Source organism: Panicum virgatum, chromosome 9K, assembly GCF_016808335.1.
Source record: "Panicum virgatum strain AP13 chromosome 9K, P.virgatum_v5, whole genome shotgun sequence".
NCBI classification, from domain to species: domain Eukaryota; kingdom Viridiplantae; phylum Streptophyta; class Magnoliopsida; order Poales; family Poaceae; genus Panicum; species Panicum virgatum.
In genome coordinates, this window is record NC_053144.1 from 58,946,592 (window position 1) to 58,965,020 (window position 18,429).

At 45.0% G+C, this 18,429-nt stretch overlaps 1 protein-coding gene across 1 annotated transcript; it reads right to left on the minus strand.

Annotated features, from left to right (window-relative positions):
• Positions 1-8,747: 8,747 nt before the first annotated feature.
• Positions 8,748-10,207, minus strand: LOC120652808 (actin-depolymerizing factor 7-like). The gene is made up of 3 exons (XM_039930741.1): positions 10,044-10,207; positions 9,372-9,637; positions 8,748-9,273 (listed from the first exon to the last, which is right to left on the minus strand). Exons 1-3 carry the CDS (start codon positions 10,044-10,046, stop codon positions 9,123-9,125), a joined length of 420 nt encoding a protein of 139 aa, XP_039786675.1. The 5' UTR covers positions 10,047-10,207; the 3' UTR covers positions 8,748-9,122.
• Positions 10,208-18,429: the final 8,222 nt, after the last annotated feature.

Consider the following 18,429-nt stretch of genomic DNA (forward strand, 5'->3'; position numbering starts at 1 on the left):
CGCCTGATGTCGCCTAGAGGGGAGGGGGTGAATAGGCATTTAAAAATTAATCCTGCAGATTAAAACAGTTAACACAAATATCAGCCACCAACCAGTTCCTGACCAGTCTGACCGAGCCAATACTTAAAACCTGCAGACAAGTTCCCAACCGGTAAGACCGGTTGAATAGACCGGTCAGACCGGTCCTATGCACCTGCACAAACAGAGTTAATTCTTCCCTTTACGAGCTCTAACACAAATGCAACTTGGTGTAGTGCTTATGTAGGTGCTTACAAATATATTTCTTCACCCTGCACACACAGAAACAACAAAACCGAGTAGATCGAAACGGAAGCACCAATAAAACTAGAGCACAAATGTGAGGCAAAACAAATGAGAAAGTGATACAAAGGAGACACAGTGATTTGTTTCACCGAAGTTCGGTGTCGGTACCCCAGGACTGGGGTACCCCTTCTTGCTGTATCTAGGCAGGGCCTTGTAGTTATCCATGACTACGACCAAACAGCCGGACCCCTGTGGTCCGGAGTCCTGATCTCTCGGCAACGGTTCCGGACCTGCCTCACGACTGGGAAAGATCCGGGAACGACGCGTGTCCCGGAAGAGACGGGCAGCCCGAACAGCCGGGGGTCCGGACCTCCCGAAGGGTCCGGAGCCCCGCGGAAGTCCCGGACCCCTCATGGGGTCCCAGACCCCCACTATAGTAACCGGACTCCTCGCTAAGGGAAGAAGTCGACGCCATGCCTCGGGGTGGTCCGGAGCCGACACGTGTCTACAGGCACGGACACATGTGCAAGGCCGCTTGGTCTCCATACTAAGCCTTACCCACCACTGCATTCATTACAGTAGGGGAACGTCCGCATTAATATAGCAGAAGCCAAGGCGATACCTTGACCAGGGGACACTATTGATAGCGTATTACCAAGATAGTGGAGCTGCTGGCGCCGCCCACGCCGCGTCTGCCAGTCTGCCATAACAGATGGACATGACGGCTCGGCTTCACCCATTATGACGTCTACATAATAGCCTCCACAGGCTACGCCGCAAGCTACGCTCCCCCAACGGACACCTTGGTGACGGGACAAGAGAAGACCACTGTAGCGATAGCAGGGCGTGGGAGCGTATCGGGGGAAGATTCGTAACCACTGTACCCATCTAAATACTCTGCGTAGTATGCTGCGCAGTCACGTTGGGCCCACTTGTCGGGGCCCCAACGTCCTATGTATCCGCCCCCTTGGTCTATAAAAGGGGGCGCCCGCTAGAAGGAAACTCAAGCTGGGGGGAAGAGCCAAGGTCCGGCAGAGGATAGACTCATACACAACAGAGATCAAAACTTCTCCCAGTGGACGTAGGGTATTACGCTCCGGCAGCCCGAACCACTCTAGATCGAGTGTTCTTGTGTGCTTATCTCAGAGCTAGATCAGCCCAATCGCCTAGTACCTCCCCAAGCACACCCTCTCTGGGAATAGGCGGGTGCGTTCCGCCACCCGGCTGTGGGTACCCTAGAAATCCCACGACATTTGGCACCGTCCGTGGGGAGGATCAGGCGCTGGCTGGATCTTCAGGCTCCTGGGGCCGTGTTCATCCTCTGCAACGACGAACGAGAAGATGAAGAGAGGCATGGTGGCACCTACGCCGCATATTACTACGCTGTGGCACCAGCGCCCTCGGTGTGACGGTGCACGGCAGCGGCGCCTGCTGTGCGTCGCCACTGCGACGCCTCAGAGCCGGCACGGTGGTGCGCGGGGGCAACGCCTGTTGCGTGCCGCCCCGCGCCATCCCAGTGTCGGCTCAAGGTTTTCTCTCAAGCAACGGCCATGCTTCCTCTTCGGCGGCATGACGTCGGTTCAAGGCTTTCTCTCAACATGGAGCCTGGAGCCGACGGCCATCCCGGAGGAAGTTGGCCGTGTCGTCCTGCCGTCGCCAGCACCGGAGATCCACCTCAGCGTAGCTCGGTGCTGCTGCAGACAAGGCCCGCCACCAGGCGCGGGGGCCCCTGGCGCTAGCACCAAGGACAAGCCGGCGAACGACCGCACCTCTCCGTGCTTCGCACCGGTCCTTCTGCTGCGCAAGGGCGTCTGGCTTCCATCGGCAGACGACGGCGGCGGCAGGGGGGCCACTCTCATTCAAAGCCAAAGAATTTGTCTCATGCTACCTAAGCATGTGACAGCTCTTAGGCAAGGAGTGGCCCCCCGGGCTCCCGAGGTGATGCCGGATGATGCAGTTCAGGCACATCTAGAACGCCTTCGCCTCCGACGACTATGAAGAATTTAGGGGTGGCCGTGCCACTTCCAACTGGAGAAGAACACGCTGTATAGCATGCAGCCGTAGGTTGCTCCTAAGGGAAAGAGAATTCCTCCTTTGTAATAGCGTGGCGCCTATGTGTGAGTCCAGAGCGGTCAAGGTCCGACCTTGTAAACCCGACCTCTGGCCCTATTGCACAAACAGGCAAGCTACGGTCCGGAGCGGTAGAGGTCCAACCTCGTAATCCCGACCTCTGATGTATACCGTGACAACCACAATAATAAAGGAGATTTCCTTTCTCAGTTTTATCTAGGCACCACCATCGATTACATTTATTCGCCTTGGTTTAGCTATCCTTTCCACTGAAACGGAATCTTCCTATTATTGCTAACAATTCAAGATAAGTTGCTGGCTTGTGGCCAGGTGGGGACACCCCTTCAGGCTGGAAGGCAGCTCGGACCCCTAAGGACCTGGTCCGGAGAAGTAGTACCCGTATCCTGGGGTAGAGAAGCTCCGCGTAGCTTAGCCTGGTAATGTACCCTAAGTTTACGTACTTCACTACCCTGTTACAAGTACTCTAGTATCCGAGAACTGCTGTCTTTAAAGGTCCCGAGCTCACTTCTAGCATAAGGCCTGGTTTCTCGCACCTTACTACTCAGATCCGGTGGTATATTTCATCAGATCATCAGCAACGCCTCAAGTCCACTCCGGTGGCCCGCTCCGGCGGAGACCGCTCGCCACGGTCGACTCAAGTCCACTCCGGTGGCCCGCTCCGGCGGAGACCGCTCGCCACGGTCGACTCAAGTCCACCCCGGTGGCCCGCTCCGGCGGAGACCGCTCGCCACGGTCGACTCAAGTCCACTCCGGTGGCCCGCTCCGGCGGAGACCGCTCGCCACGGTCGACTCAAGTCCACCCCGGTGGCCCGCTCCGGCGGAGACCGCTCGCCACGGTCGACTCAAGTCCACTCTGGTGGCCCGCTCCAGCGGAGACCGCTCGCCACGGTCGACTCAAGTCCACCCCGGTGGCCCGCTCCGGCGGAGACCGCTCGCCGCGGTCGCCTCAAGTCCACTCCACCCCGGTGGCCCGCTCCGGCGGAGACCGCTCGCCGCGGTCGCCTCAAGTCCACTCCGGTGGCCCGCTCCGGCGGAGACCGCTCGCCACGGTCGCCTAGAAACAGGTCCGGGAGGTGGTGCGTGCTCCCTGCGCGATCCGAGGTCTGTGTAGCCGCTTAGCTTGGTTCCGCACCCTAAGCCTACACCTTCGTCGCCCTGTGGAGAGCACTCTAGAGCCTGAACCTGGCAACCGGTGTACCGGCCTCAGGGGTCCGGAGCACCCGCTCTTTGTATGAGCACACCAGCGTAATCAAGTTGCATAGAAACACATCACGATAGTGGCCCCACCCGCGGGTTCGTACCTCTCCCGAGGTGGGCCCGGGGGCCACTGTCGGTACCCCAGGACTGGGGTACCCCTTCTTGCTGTATCTAGGCAGGGCCTTGTAGTTATCCATGACTACGACCAAACAGCCGGACCCCTGTGGTCCGGAGTCCTGATCTCTCGGCAACGGTTCCGGACCTGCCTCACGACTGGGAAATACTCTGCGTAGTATGCTGCGCAGTCACGTTGGGCCCACTTGTCGGGGCCCCAACGTCCTATGTATCCGCCCCCTTGGTCTATAAAAGGGGGCGCCCGCTAGAAGGAAACTCAAGCTGGGGGAAGAGCCAAGGTCCGGCAGAGGATAGACTCATACACAACAGAGATCAAAACTTCTCCCAGTGGACGTAGGGTATTACGCTCCGGCGGCCCGAACCACTCTAGATCGAGTGTTCTTGTGTGCTTATCTCAGAGCTAGATCAGCCCAATCGCCTAGTACCTCCCCGAGCACACCCACTCTGGGAATAGGCGGGTGCGTTCCGCCACCCGGCTGTGGGTACCCTAGAAATCCCACGACATTCGGATTCACCACGTTCACCACGTGTGAATCCTACTCTCCGTTGAGGAAGCTTATGGTGACCACAAGATCAAGCTATCTCCTCCTTTCCACTATATGATCATGTGTCCTCGTGGTACACAATCGCTGCTGCAACAAACTTGGTGCTGCTCACCACAAGCTTGGGAGCTAGCCGGCGACGCCTAGCCGTCTAGGAGGCTTCACCTCCAAGAGTAACAAATGCTTTAAACAAATTGGCCGACGCAACCGCAAGTGCTCAAGCTAGGGATTATGCTCTCACTGCTCAAATGCTTTCTTAGCAAAGGTTTCACTCAACCCAACTCAAGGATCTAATCTTGATTTACTCCAATCTCACAAATAGAGGTTGGGGAGAACTTCTCAAGTGCTCTCACAGCTCAGAGATGGCTCAGAATCACAATGGCATCAGCACCCACAAATGGGTGAGGGTGTGGGGTATAAATACTCCTCTCTCAAAAACTAGCCGTTGCTCTGTCAGAGTTAGACCGGTCAGACCGATCTCCCAGACCGGTCAGTTTGAAATTACTAGCCGTTGGACCCCAACCGGTCAGACCGGTCAGCTGGACCGGTCAGACCGGTCACAGTAGGTTTTCTGCTCCCAAGTATTTCTCTCTGATTTTTCTCACATGGGATGGCTATGAGCACTTTTGGTAATGTCAAACCACTGATGTTGCATCCCCCTTGATAGTACGGTATCTTATACTCAAGTTCACATAAAATGACATACATAACACTTGAGCTTTTATGTCTTGATCAAGCCGAACTTCTTCAATCAATACCTTGAGGTTGACAACATCCTTAATTTCAGTGAGCATGCCTGCTTGAGCTAGTGATTTTGAATCTTCTTTCATATAAGAATGAAATCCATCTTTGATTCACAAGTCACTTCTATTTTCTAAATAATGACACTCTTCAACATAGAGCTCTCCATCACTTGTGTAGCCTCTTGGATAATGTCACTCTAGGATCTCCGGCATTTTGACCCGTATCGGTTTCCTTGCTCCCCCCAAGCCGACGCTTGCGTAGCCTCTTGAAACACGCCTCTCGGTCCTCTCTACCTTTATCCTAGCCGTCTATTTTGAACTTCATATTGATTTGTGTTATGCATGAAATCTTCTTTATCAATATAAATTCACCATTTAATTTCATATGCAAGATTTCCAATTTGAGACATCATATATACATTAACTCATGTCTCATTCACTTTTCTCTTGCTTGCTTCCCTTGTACAACAATATTAATCTCATACGACAAGTCTTTCCAATTTGAGACTATGCAACAACATATCATATCTCATTCTCATAACCTTAACTTGTCATACAGATCTAATCATTAGTCAAAGAAGCCTTGATAGATATTGGAGCCTTCATGTCAATCATTAATACCTTGCTCTCAATTTTTTTTTACAATTTTGCTTGACACTTTGAGTCCCACATAAACTAACAAGCTTCAACAAAATATTAGAGCCTTTCATATCAACATGAATATCTTGCTCTTTTATTTTTCTTTCTCATTCTAACTTGTCACATATAATGATTTGCCAATGGAACATACACGTTTGCTTGCAATACATGAGGTATATCATTCCACAAATTAAATACATGCTCATAATCTCATGCAAATAAGTTAGTTCTTTAATCGTGTTGTCAATCAATACACCAAAACCCACTAGAGGCCTAGATGCTCTTTCAATTAACCTATAATTAGTGGATGATTACAGTAGCATCACTGTTGCAAAGCATGGATTAACTAAGCTCATTAGATTCGTCTCGCGAATTAGTAGTGAAAAAAATTGTAAACAAATTTCATTTAATACTATTAAATAGTAAGATTCTCTTTGATATGATGAGGACTGAACTTTAGTCTCTGGAAAAACAAATAGACCCTTAGCAGCATCTCCAACGGTCTTCTTTCCCAATAAACTATTAATGTTAGGATGAAATATGCTCCAGCAGTTTTCCAATATGTCTCCATTTTCTCAATAATTATTCGATTGTCCCGATATTTAACTCCAATTTCCTTCAAATAAAGGAATGTTATTAGGATCTATTTATTAGGAGACTGCTGAAAATGCTGTAACGGCATTATAAATATAAATATATATAGGCTGTACTTTAATTTTCAAAATCCATATTGACCATCAGCTCTATTTTTAAATTTTATTTCCTCTGTTCGGATTGTCTGATTTCAGCTTATCCGATTTATTCTCTCTCACGAAACACTATTTAATCGGCCGAAATTAGCACTTCTTGTTGATAGTTAAAAGTGTTTCTACATGGAACACTAGGCTGAGGCTCTATTTGGATCCCCTTCAACTAAAATTCAGCTTGCTAAAATTTAGAGGTTTTTTAGCAAACTAAAGCCTAGATTGGTAAACTTTAGCCGGGGTTGTTTGGATCCCCTAGATAAACTCTTCTAAGCGATCGTGCTACACTTCGTTTAATTCTCTGCACCAATCATCCATCTGAAAATTGTTTCCTCCAAGGCTGCTGGGTGGAGTCATTGCGGGAGTATTTTTCATGTTGCTCACTTTTAATAAGTTTTAGCAACTCTTAGCTAGTTAATGACTAAATCTCCTTTTAAGGTCCAGCTAAAATTTAGCAAAATTATATGTTTGGATCCAACTGAACTTTAGCAACTATTTAGCAAAATTATTTGGATCCAACTGAACTTTAACAACTAAATTTTAGCGAGGGGGTCCAAACAGGATCCTCATGATTATGCTAGTCCTGCTAGTCAACACCACCCCCCCCCCCCCCCCCCCCCCCCCCCCCGGGTGTCCGTTACGGAAGGCTGTGGTATTTCCATTCCTTGCAACGGAAATGAAGTTGTCCTCTATTCAAAAAACACGTCAAATCGTTTCAATTTTGTGGTAGTTAACTAACTATTAGTAAGTCAACGTTAACTTGCAAAGTCAACCTACGCCTTCTAAATACGGGCGAATAGAGTAATATGGAGCATTTCATAGAAGCCTCCAATTTAATCTTTCCTATATGCCTCCCTCCACTATTCTATGCTATCAAGAATGAAAATTTTTCAAAACATTTTTTACCTGGATCAGATCCGCAGTACATCTCACTTGGACTCATGTGTCGAAATCGAGGAAAAGGGAGTGCAGACTCATAGAAAACGTGAGTTAGAGAATACTAGCATATATGTCCATCCGTTGCATCGGAAAAAAGCTAAACATTATTATATCATGTGTACACTTCTCTCCATAGCTGGTGTGGCCACTTCTTCCTCTACTCCCACTCCTCTTCTTTCCACCATGAAAGCCAATAGCGGTATTTCCTTCCTCCCGCCAACGCCCTTGCTGCTGCTGCTGCTTCCTCAAGTAAAACCAAACGCATTGGCACCACTGCACGAGCTCTCCAATCGAGCAACCTTGGCTCCGATTTCCCCTCATGCCAAATACTAGCCCCTTTGTAGCTCTGCTCCATCTGCTCCTCTCGATGCTCCTATCTCCACCAAACAATCAGCAGTAGCCGCCCTAGCCACGCACCACAAAGCAAACAAGTAGCCTGGCCATCCTCCCTCACGCCAAGCACCAGAACAACTATCCAATCCAATGTCCAGCCTATAACTAACAAGGATGACTGGCCATTGGTTTTGATTCAGTGTTCCTCTGCCTCCCGTATATACACATGACCGTTCACGCACACGATCTGATTAATATGCCACCATTGCTCATTTAATTTTGTATTGAACTATTGATGTGCATTTCACTCAAAGATATGTTGTGAAAATTACTGAAGTGTTCTAGGACCAGGAAATACTGTGACACCTTTCTTTCTTTCTTTCTTTCTTTCTTTCTTTCTTTCTTTCTTTCTTTCTTTCTTTTGTTGGGGGGTTGGGGTGTGTGTGTGTGGGTGTGGGGGTGTGTGGGGGGGGGGGGGGGGGATCGGGATCAAGAGATTTGATTGATCAGACAAATGACGGTCAATCCTCGACTGCTTAACACTGTACACCGATAGCCTCACGACCGGGTATACTGGGGAGCAAAGATCTTACCCAACTCGCACCAATGGATCATTGTCACCACAACGGCGTGTACAAAGGGATTATCAATTATTTATGTTTCCAGCATATCGAAAACAAGTGTGCCAACGATGCAATCATGCAATGGGTGCCAATAACAAAAAATGATCCATGACAAATATTTGGTTTTAGACACTATCAGTGCTAACCATTTATAAACCAGAAACCTCCCGATCCATCCCTAATTTACATTTGGTGAACATGAGTAGTTCAGCAATTGCTCGTTATTGTCAATTTGGTACGAATAACCCCAACCAAATGAGGTCAAAGACAAAGCAACATTGCAGTTTTGAAAAAGAAAAGACATCTATCCTCGTGCAATGAGATGATATAGGAGACACAATATTGCAACACTAAAGACCCTCAGAACAACTTCAAACAAAAAACACCATCATCTCAAATCAGACGCAGAAGTTAATCGCATTCACATCCATGTTGGAATCATCTCTTAACAAATACCACTGCAAGGAATTGGCAAGCAAAAAATTAAGGGCTAGGAGATAAGCAGGTCCATTAACACGTGCATTCGACAATATGAAAAAGAATAGGATAGGGCCTGATGTCATTGGTCAAGCTTCCGTTGCATTAACATAAGCAGGCTGTTGACAAATCCAACACCTGTAGACTTAGCATATCATTAGCTTGGAGACATCAAACTAGGAGCAGGCAATGTCACATGTTCCACAATGCACTTACTACTGAGCAACAGGACGGAGATAGACAAACTAAAACTCAGGTGGCAGGTATCAAGCTAACCAGAGTCAGTGGACAGTAAGAAATCCTAGACTACAACTTCCCAACTCACTGATATTCAGGAGCTATAGAATTTCCTAAAGATGTGGAGTACTTCCACAGCAGGAACCAGGAAGCAGACACTCAATTGGCACGGCCCCTGATCACATCAAGGCCCATTTCGGTGGGATCAGTTGCCTGCAGCTCCACCTGGATACCATCGAGCTCCCTCTTGAACCTGTCCTTGGAGCTTGCATACAGCATCTTGCTCCTAATCTTTGCCGTGTCCGGGGACCTTCACATCACATCGGCAAAAGAACACCGCCCCGTGGTTAGTGAGCTGGATTCAGAGATACAGGTGCAGCAATCTGAATTCTGAATAACGCTGCATACCACGCGATGAAGAAGATCTTGCTCTTCTGGCATCCCTCCTCGGTGACGAAGTCGAAGTCGTAGATGCAGTACCTGCACTCGTCGGCGGGGAGGGTGGCGGCGAAGTCGTCGTAGGTGAGGTTGGGCTCGCCCAGCCTCTCGACGACGACCTGCTTCTGCTTCTCGTCGATCCTGAAGACGACGAAGCGGTAGGTCCGCTTGGCCTTGAGCTCCAGGAACTTGCGCTTGCAGTCGTCGTCCACGGCCATCCCGGACGCCGCGTTGGCCTGCACCAACCGAGACACAGCGGAGATAAAAATATTGGCGGGTAAAGACAAGCATAAGCGCTAAGTCATTCCATCGAACACCCTATTTGCAAGGAGGATCCGGTTGTCTCGTCTCGTCTCGTCTCGTCTGTGAAAGAAAACAGCAGCACTGATTTCCCCCAAAAGCAAGGACAGTTTCAACATCCGACGATCCTCAGATAAAACGCCCAACAAGCACATTCTACGCCTACACAAAAATTAGGCTAACCCTAACCGCGAGGCTCCCGCGAATTCCCGGACGAACGCTGAGTCAGTTCGGTTGGGGGAATCGAAGTCGCTGGATCAACAATTTAGCGCCCGAATTTGGAAGTAAACGAAGTGATGCCCGGAAGGAGGGGAGGAGTAGAGAGGGAGGCGGCGGGCGTACCATCTTCGGGGGAGGGACCTGCGGCGGCGGCGCAGCGCGGAGGCGAAGAAAATGCCGGGGAAGGGAGGGGCGCGGCGGCGGGAGGAGAAGGAAACGCGGGGCGTTGGTGTGGCGTGACTTGAGCGGTGCGTGGCGTGGCGTGACCTGGGCGGTGCGTGGCGTGGGGGTTGCAACTTGCGTTGCCGCGCCCGCGCCGCGCCGCGCCGCGCCGCGCCGTCTTTTATCGCGCGGGTCGCACGGACGCGGCGCGCACCGGCGGCCTCCGTTCCGTTCCCCCATCCAGGCCCGGCCCTGAGGGGGGTCGAGCAGTGCACCCGCCCCGGGCCTCGGAATCCAAGGGGCCCCTCCCCATGTACATGTATACTATGTAGAGTACATATCATGAGCAATACATGGCCATGTTATCCAACGCATGCAAGCATGTTCACGTGTCTAATCCGCAGTTACCAAGATCAAGCCATCGACGATCAGGTACGACCGAATAGGTAGCTAGCTAGGTATATCCTAGCTGCACATAACAATTATCATGATCTATGATATCATTTTTTTAGAACAATGCACGCATACTCACACCCCTATGAATACACACGCAAACTCTACCCCTATGAGCATCTTTAAAGACTGAGACGTCGCCTACCACTGAATATTCGCTCTCATTGGGAGTTGAACCCAGAACTTCAAGTACTACTGAGTCTCTTGCAATTATTAGGCTACAGGCCCTTTCGCTATGATATCATTGATGACCACATATCATTATATATATTACATGTTCGTTGCAGCTGGCCATTGATAATCTCAATTCATTATACATTGGTCAGGAATAGAATCTATACATTGAGGTGCGAGTTTTTAAAGACAGTCAGCAAAAATTTCTTCTTGCGTTCATCTAGTACCCTTCGATTTTGTGCTAGTTTCTGATTACTAATTTCTTTTACAGATTTAGCACCATTATGTTGTCTAAAAAATATGCATCTAATACTTAGTATTAAAAAGTGTTTGACATGAATATATTTGTATTAAGGGCCTCAAATTGAGTTTCGCCCTGGGCCACTAAAATCTCAGGACCGGGCCTGCCCCCATCCTCTCCTCCTGTTCGCCCGTTCCGTCTGGTTTTGCCATTGCGTGACCGCCTGGCCCGGGGGGCGTCGCTTCACTGCTTGGTTGCCCCGTCACCGCGCTCACCTCTCGCGTCCACGGCTCTTGGCTGATCCCGAACAATTTGATCACGATACGGCGGGAACAGCCGCTCGCGTCTAGCGGGATCCGGTGCGCCCGCAGCAGAGATCGATGCATGCAGCATGCTTGATGCTTCGGAGGAGCAAAAGGAATCGCCCGCCGCATCAACGTTTTGCCAGCATGCACCGACCGGTGCGATGCACCAAACCGGCCGTAGGGTTGTTGGAACGTGCAGCTTTGTGTATCTGGTGGGCCTGTCGTTTCTCTAATATACTTTCGCCAGTGCTGACTCCATACAGGAAATGTTGTATCCAAATGAAGCGCTGTCACGCCAGCTCGGACACATGCACCAGCCAGTCAGCCACCAACCGTGGCATTCTGTCCGGTCGCAGAAAGTGCAAGAGCGGACGCACATTCTCTGGTCCTCGAGAGGACGACGAAGATTTTGTGGCCAGGACGATGGGCCGGCGGTGCATCTTTTTTTCCCTGAACAGAATTTACCAAACTCGACGGACGGGCGGACGCTCGAGCAATGAAAGATAGCTCAGCTCCACCGATTTTATTTAGACGAGCTAAAAGATGCCGAATTTTTCTCTAGTATTTGCACTACTTGGCCATGAACTATAGTTATGACCACTTCCCCCCTAAAGCAAAGCGAGGCACGACGGAATGATCAGAACGAATTGGAACTTTGGAAGTGGCTGTCATGCAACCACCATGACCTTGCATCATATCTATCGGCTGGCTGTGGCGGGTAGATATATTATAGAACCATCGTTACTGATTCACTGCAAAGGCAACTGAGCTTGTTTGCAAAGGCAGATTGGTTCAAAAAAAAGGCAGATTGAAAGGAACTAGTCAGATTAGCGCACTGTATCCCAGACTGCAGCCGTTGTTCTCACTTATTAGCTTACATTTTTTTTAAAAAAAGCATAAGTCTAGATGACATAGTCAGCAGGATGAATGCTAGCAAGCAAAAGGAAAAGATTACTTACATGCCAGTGGTTAAAATCTAAATCTTTTATATGCCAGTGCCAGTGACTGTGGAGGGACCCACCTGTCAGACAACGGCATACAAGGGATTACGAGTTTTTCCAGTGACATACAAGGCAAAAGCAGAGAATCTGAGCGGTACTCATCTGCTTACTCATTATCTAGTATCTAATGTGTTTGGGACATCCATTTTCGACGTCAGGCCAGGACAGCACCAGCAAGTTAAGCGTTGGCATGTGTAGCCAGCGCTTAACGTTGACTGCTTGACGCCTATCTGGAGAGGAGTAACCAGAAAACGAGAGCACTGGCCACTGGCCACAAGACTCCTGAAGTGTGTTGACGGTGACAGCTATGATATTCAGAACATGCTCGCAGGCTTGCAGTGTTAGATGTGCAGGATCATCTAGCCTAAGAGAGAACCACAAATAGAGATGGAATTATGGACATACCTTGATTTACTTGAGCACCCTGCCTTTGTTCTTCTTTTGTTCTTGCATCTAGGGCTTGTTTTGTTGGAGGTGAGCCCTTCCTGTGGTTTCTGTGTGATAGCTGAGATTGGGCAGCTTGGGCTAAGGTAGTCTATTTTTGCTTAGCTTTTCAATCACCTTTATTTGGGATGCCTCAGCCCTATATATATGCACGGCACCACAGGGGGACAACACCATATAGGGGTTTCTAGAGCCCTCCAATCAAGAGCCCAAATTCAATTAGAACTTGTATACTAATAGTAATTATTAGTCAGCTGATTTTTATCTTAACACTGACATCGCTGCCGACATGATCAACCCAACATTCTCCCCCTTGATCATAAGGCTTAAACTTATAAGTTCACTTTTCAAAAAATGACATACCAAGATAAAAAGATTACAATGGTCAATTATACGTACCATTGAACCCAGTTACTATAGCATGCCACCTTATATCAAATGAACTTCTTTAACTTAGGAGCTCCAAAACTTATTATTTATCGTTATACAAAACTTATGGACTCATTTCTCAAAAGACGGTACACCAGACCAATCAATCACTGCAGTCAATTAAGTACCACAGGACTAAGTGACCATGGTTCCCGTTCAAAATCAAAATGATTCCTCTTAGGCTTATGGGGAGACGGTGCTACAATTAGTCCCAGAGTGCAGTTTATTTTTCATATACATACATATATTCTTATGAACTTTATGTGCGTACTTCAAAATTAAAAATCAAACATATTCCAGAATCATAATTTGTCCCTGAATAATAGGCTGCCATTTAATCTTTATGCCAGCAATTTTGTAAAAGCAAGCCTCTTAGACTATGATACTCAGCACTTTTATCTTAGCACTTTAACACTTAGATACTGAGCATCAACATTAGTCTCACAAATTGCTCAACACTTATGTCTTTAATACTTAATTGTTGAGCACTAAAACTTAAAATCTTAATACATCATTAAGGCCTTGAAACATATAATGTTTGATTCTGGAATATTCTGGAATCAATCTTTCACAATGTCCTGGGTCTAGCAATACCTTTTGACATGTTACTCGAATGGAACTGCACTCTTTGCATAATGAGTTTCGGGATAATTTTCTTAAAATAAATACTTTACTCTTCAAAATATGGATTAGGGACATAAATCCATATCTAAGAAAATATTGGGATTTTCTCAAAATAATATGGATTAGGGACAAAAATCCATATATCAGCTTTTGGGATTAAACATGCCACAAAATAATCTACATCTTTAATGATGTTCTGAGTTGGGTGAAGCCATTCCACAATATGGCTCCCCCTATAAGGGTGCAATTTTTGTGGACATTAATGCACCTTTACTAAGAAACATTATTGTCTGAACACCCCATAATTTGGTGGTTACCAGACTTTCTTAAAAGTGAGCATGTAATCCCTTAGTGCTATACTTATAGCACAAAACTTCTTTAGCACTTATGCCAACAGGCAGTGCATTCAAAACAATTTTTTAGGGGTCCAGTCCTAGACTTATGTTTGCCAGATATCCTGGTCTTTAAAATTTAAGGGCATATCATAACTTAGGTATATACATCACTTATGTCTGCCACAACATAAGAGAACTTATTGCCCTTAATGGGAGTAAACATAGTTTTGGGGATAATACTTAATACTCCCATTTTCTGGACCAATCTTGGTGAATCTTAATACTCAAATAATGTAAGGAACATCACCAAGAATAAACTTAATTCCCTGAGGATAAAACTCATTCCTTATAATATACAATATCCCTATTGCTTGTTGTGAACAAGACGTTGACTAATCCAAAATTTCTTATTGAACTTTATTTCATCATTCTAAATGCTTATACCCTCAAAGTAATGTGCAGTAATAAGCATTTCTTTTCTTTAATATATTTTATCATAATAATCAATTCCTTATTTTACATGAACCTTATCTAATGAACATAAAATTATATTTTTCATTATTCCATTTCATAGTAATATTTAGGCATTGTCTCCATTAGAAGAAACTTAACATAAGTATTAGAAACTGACAAACTTTCATTCCATTAGATGGAAGAGATTCTTAAAACTTATATCTTAGGAGGCAATTATGTGAGGCTTTATTATTAAAAGATGACTAACTTAGGCCATTAGCATTAAAAGATAGGTCTAATTATACTTTAATCATTTTTTTCTTAAAATAAACACTTATTCTTAATAACCCTTAATGTCATTGACTAAAACTTTTTGATTCAGTGAAATACTTTAAACAATATTAGTAACTATATTCCTTCTAAAACATAATGGAAGCTAAGTAATAAAATCAAGATACTAAATACAAAATCCCCACATATACATAAGTATATTAAATTTTAATATCTTTCATAATGTAATTATGTAAAGAAATTACTTAAAAAAATAAAATATAGACATACCTGATAAAGTATTTCCTTCTTTTATTCTTAGTGGGAAGTTCAACTCTCCCCCTCGAAATGTGAACTAAGCGATAGTATCACATTTCGATAGAACTTCAAAACAAATGTTTCATTATTGGAATGGAGGATGAAACCTTAGGATAAATTCCAATTAACCTCAGATTCTCTTTTAATACTTAAGGACTTCATCTTCAAAACTTTCATATTCATGGGGCCATATTTTCATCATACTTGTAATAGCTTATGAGCAGAAAATTCATTTGAGCTTCAATCATAATATTTTATGATTGACACCATAATAAGATGAACTCAAAAAGTTCCAATGACCCTTTATATTTTATTCTTATGATCTTTAGGCTTTGAGAATTATTTCTCCATTATTGCCAGAGAAATTACAACATAATTGTACCAAGGGATTTACTCCCCCAAATCTTTACTGGCATTGATCATAAGATAGATTTCTTTAGATTGCTCCCATTAGATATTGATTGTTGTTCAATACCTTAATCATTGAAACTTCTCTAATGGGATCTTATTGCGTTTGTCCACACAATCATAATTAATGACCTCATGAACAATGTATGCTTATGCACTTAGTCTATTTTTTTATCGAGGGTACTTAAAACAGCCAAGAAAATTATGGCTAAATTCAAAACATTATCAATAGGGATATTTTAATTGATAAATTTGACAAAACTTAATCATTCTACTTTGCATCACCTTTGGGTAGAAATAAAGTAGATCTTAACATAAAATTAAACATTAATAATTCTTCATATTATTATAATAGACATAAAAATTTCTTATGCAAATATTAATACTCAGGGAATGTTGTATCAATATAATCAACTTTGATCATGCTTGAGACTTGGAAACTTAATTGATGTGGGAATTAAATAATGACACATGGCTATAAACAACTTTGGTCATAATATAGCCATAAGTTACAAATATAATTATAAAACTTATCAAGTCTCAAGAATTCTTTAATCAGAGGGACTTAGTTGCGGAAGCGTAAACATTTGTTGCTAATATTCACTTATGGTTATTTAAACCTTTTGCCTTTAGCATAATTCCTCAATAATACATCAATTATTCTTGTGGCCTTATATAAGAAAAGATCCATAAGCCATTCATGCATTAAGATTTTCCTAAATCATTAACTTCTTTTATTGATCTAATCCACATCAGCTTTGGTCAGAAGTAGACAGGAATAATAAAATTCTGTGAACAAGTATTCATCAATCAGCTTTGGCCAGAATAACAAATACAAGTCACACTTTATTTGACTTTAATATTCTTTTACTGATCTAGTCCACATCAGCTTTAGCCAGAAATGGACAAGAGCAGCAAAATTTTGTGGTCAGATATTCATCAATCAGTTTTGGCCAGAATGACAAATATAAGCCATACTTAATTAAAATTACATGTCTCTATGTACTTCTTTTATTGATCTAGTCCATATCAGCTTTGGCCAAAAATGGATAAGAACAATAAAATTTTGTGAAAAAGTATTTATCAATCAGCTTTGGCCAGAATGATAAATACAAGCCACCTTTATATAATTTGAGACATGTTTAATGAAAATAACCTAATTAAATATACATGGCTTAAGGACATAAATTCATTATTAATGGGCATTAAATTGACACTCCATTATACACAACTTTGGTTGGTATATAACCATGAAAAGTTACCATTAGTTATACTTAAGCCCAATACTTTAGTTTAGAACTAAATTTTCTATTGATTTGATCATAATCTTGACATATGATTAATCATAAGAGGCCACTTATTTTTCTTAGGAATAAAACAATTATTAACATTAAATTTAACAAACTCATTTATCATAAAAAGCATTATTCAAATAATACATCATTTTGGGCAACAAACATTAATTACTTTATTTTGGGCTATTTATTATAAATAAAAGGGACATAATTTCTTATTATGGAGAATAAGCATACATGGGTCAAAAACCCTAATTTTATTGCCCAAAATAATAATATTTAATCTTAAATCATGAATCATATTAGTCTATGACCCTAATATTCTTATGGGCAAAAAGCTCATAACTTCATTAATATAATTTCATAAAATAATACTCAAAAACAAAATTAATATTGTATGATATTATTACATTAATGTTGAGCATAAGCATAATAATTAATTCCAAAAATTAAGGAAATTTCATCACATAATAAATGCATTTATTATTCTTGTCATTATTTACTAAGACATGATAAAAGATCTTTAAACTTTAAACATAAAATAACAATCATAATCATAATACTTAAAAGTGAAACAATATTTATAATCAAAAAACAGCATTATCTTAGCTCATCAATTCATTTGGCCCATCACTATGTAGCCCAATACTTATTTCATAATTTTTAGGAAAAAAAAACATCAAAGAAATTCGGCCCAAAGCCCCTTTTCCGAGCTGGGCCGATTCCAGCCTGGCCCATTTGGCCGAACCACCTTCCCGCTTGGGCTCCAGGCCCAAAAACCTAGGCCTGGGCCGGGGAGGAGGCGCTCCCGCGCCGGCCTGCTAGGCCCGTGGAGCGGCCGGCCACCGCGAGCCATTGGATGCCATCCAATGGCTCGCAGCATGCCCGAGCGGCCGAGCGGATCAAAACCGCCGGCCGGCCGGCCCTCCGCGAACCCTAATTTTCATTTGCTTCTCCCCTTTCTCTCTCTTCTCTCCCGACAGCGGCGGCGGGCGAGCAAGCGACGGCGGAGCGAAACAACCGCCGGCGCTGAGGGGGAGCAGTGGCGCCGCCGAGCTTTGCTCGCCGGAGGTGCATGCGGCCGTGGCCAGCGCGCAGCTCCGTCGAGCATCGCTCGTCGGTGCCCTAAGCACCCGCCGGTCGCGCGCGCGGGATCTGTCCAAGATCCACGGCGGTGATGGCGAGCTTCGGCACGACGAAGACTACCCCGGCGACAGCAGGCGCACAAGGAAAGGGCCAAGCCTGCGCGGTGGGTCGCGAGGCCACTCAGGACCAAGTCCCAAGCGTGCGCTCGCCATCAGGGTGGCGTCCGTGGTAGCACGGTAGTCGTTGCCGGCGACGCTGGCCCTCAGGTATGCCCACCGCACCCCTTCTTTAGGTCTGGGGTTAGGGTTCTTAGGATTGGGGAAAATTTTGGTGATTTTTTTCCTGTAGCTAGGGTTTCGGGTTTTTGGGATCTTGGGTAATTTCTTAGGATTAGTACTTAATTGATTCAATTCCCCTCCTTCTGCATACTTAATTCAAACTCTAGTACAGTTTAACATAATTTTTTGGGCGTGATCATCTTAACAGAGGCAAGATCATGAACTTCACAACA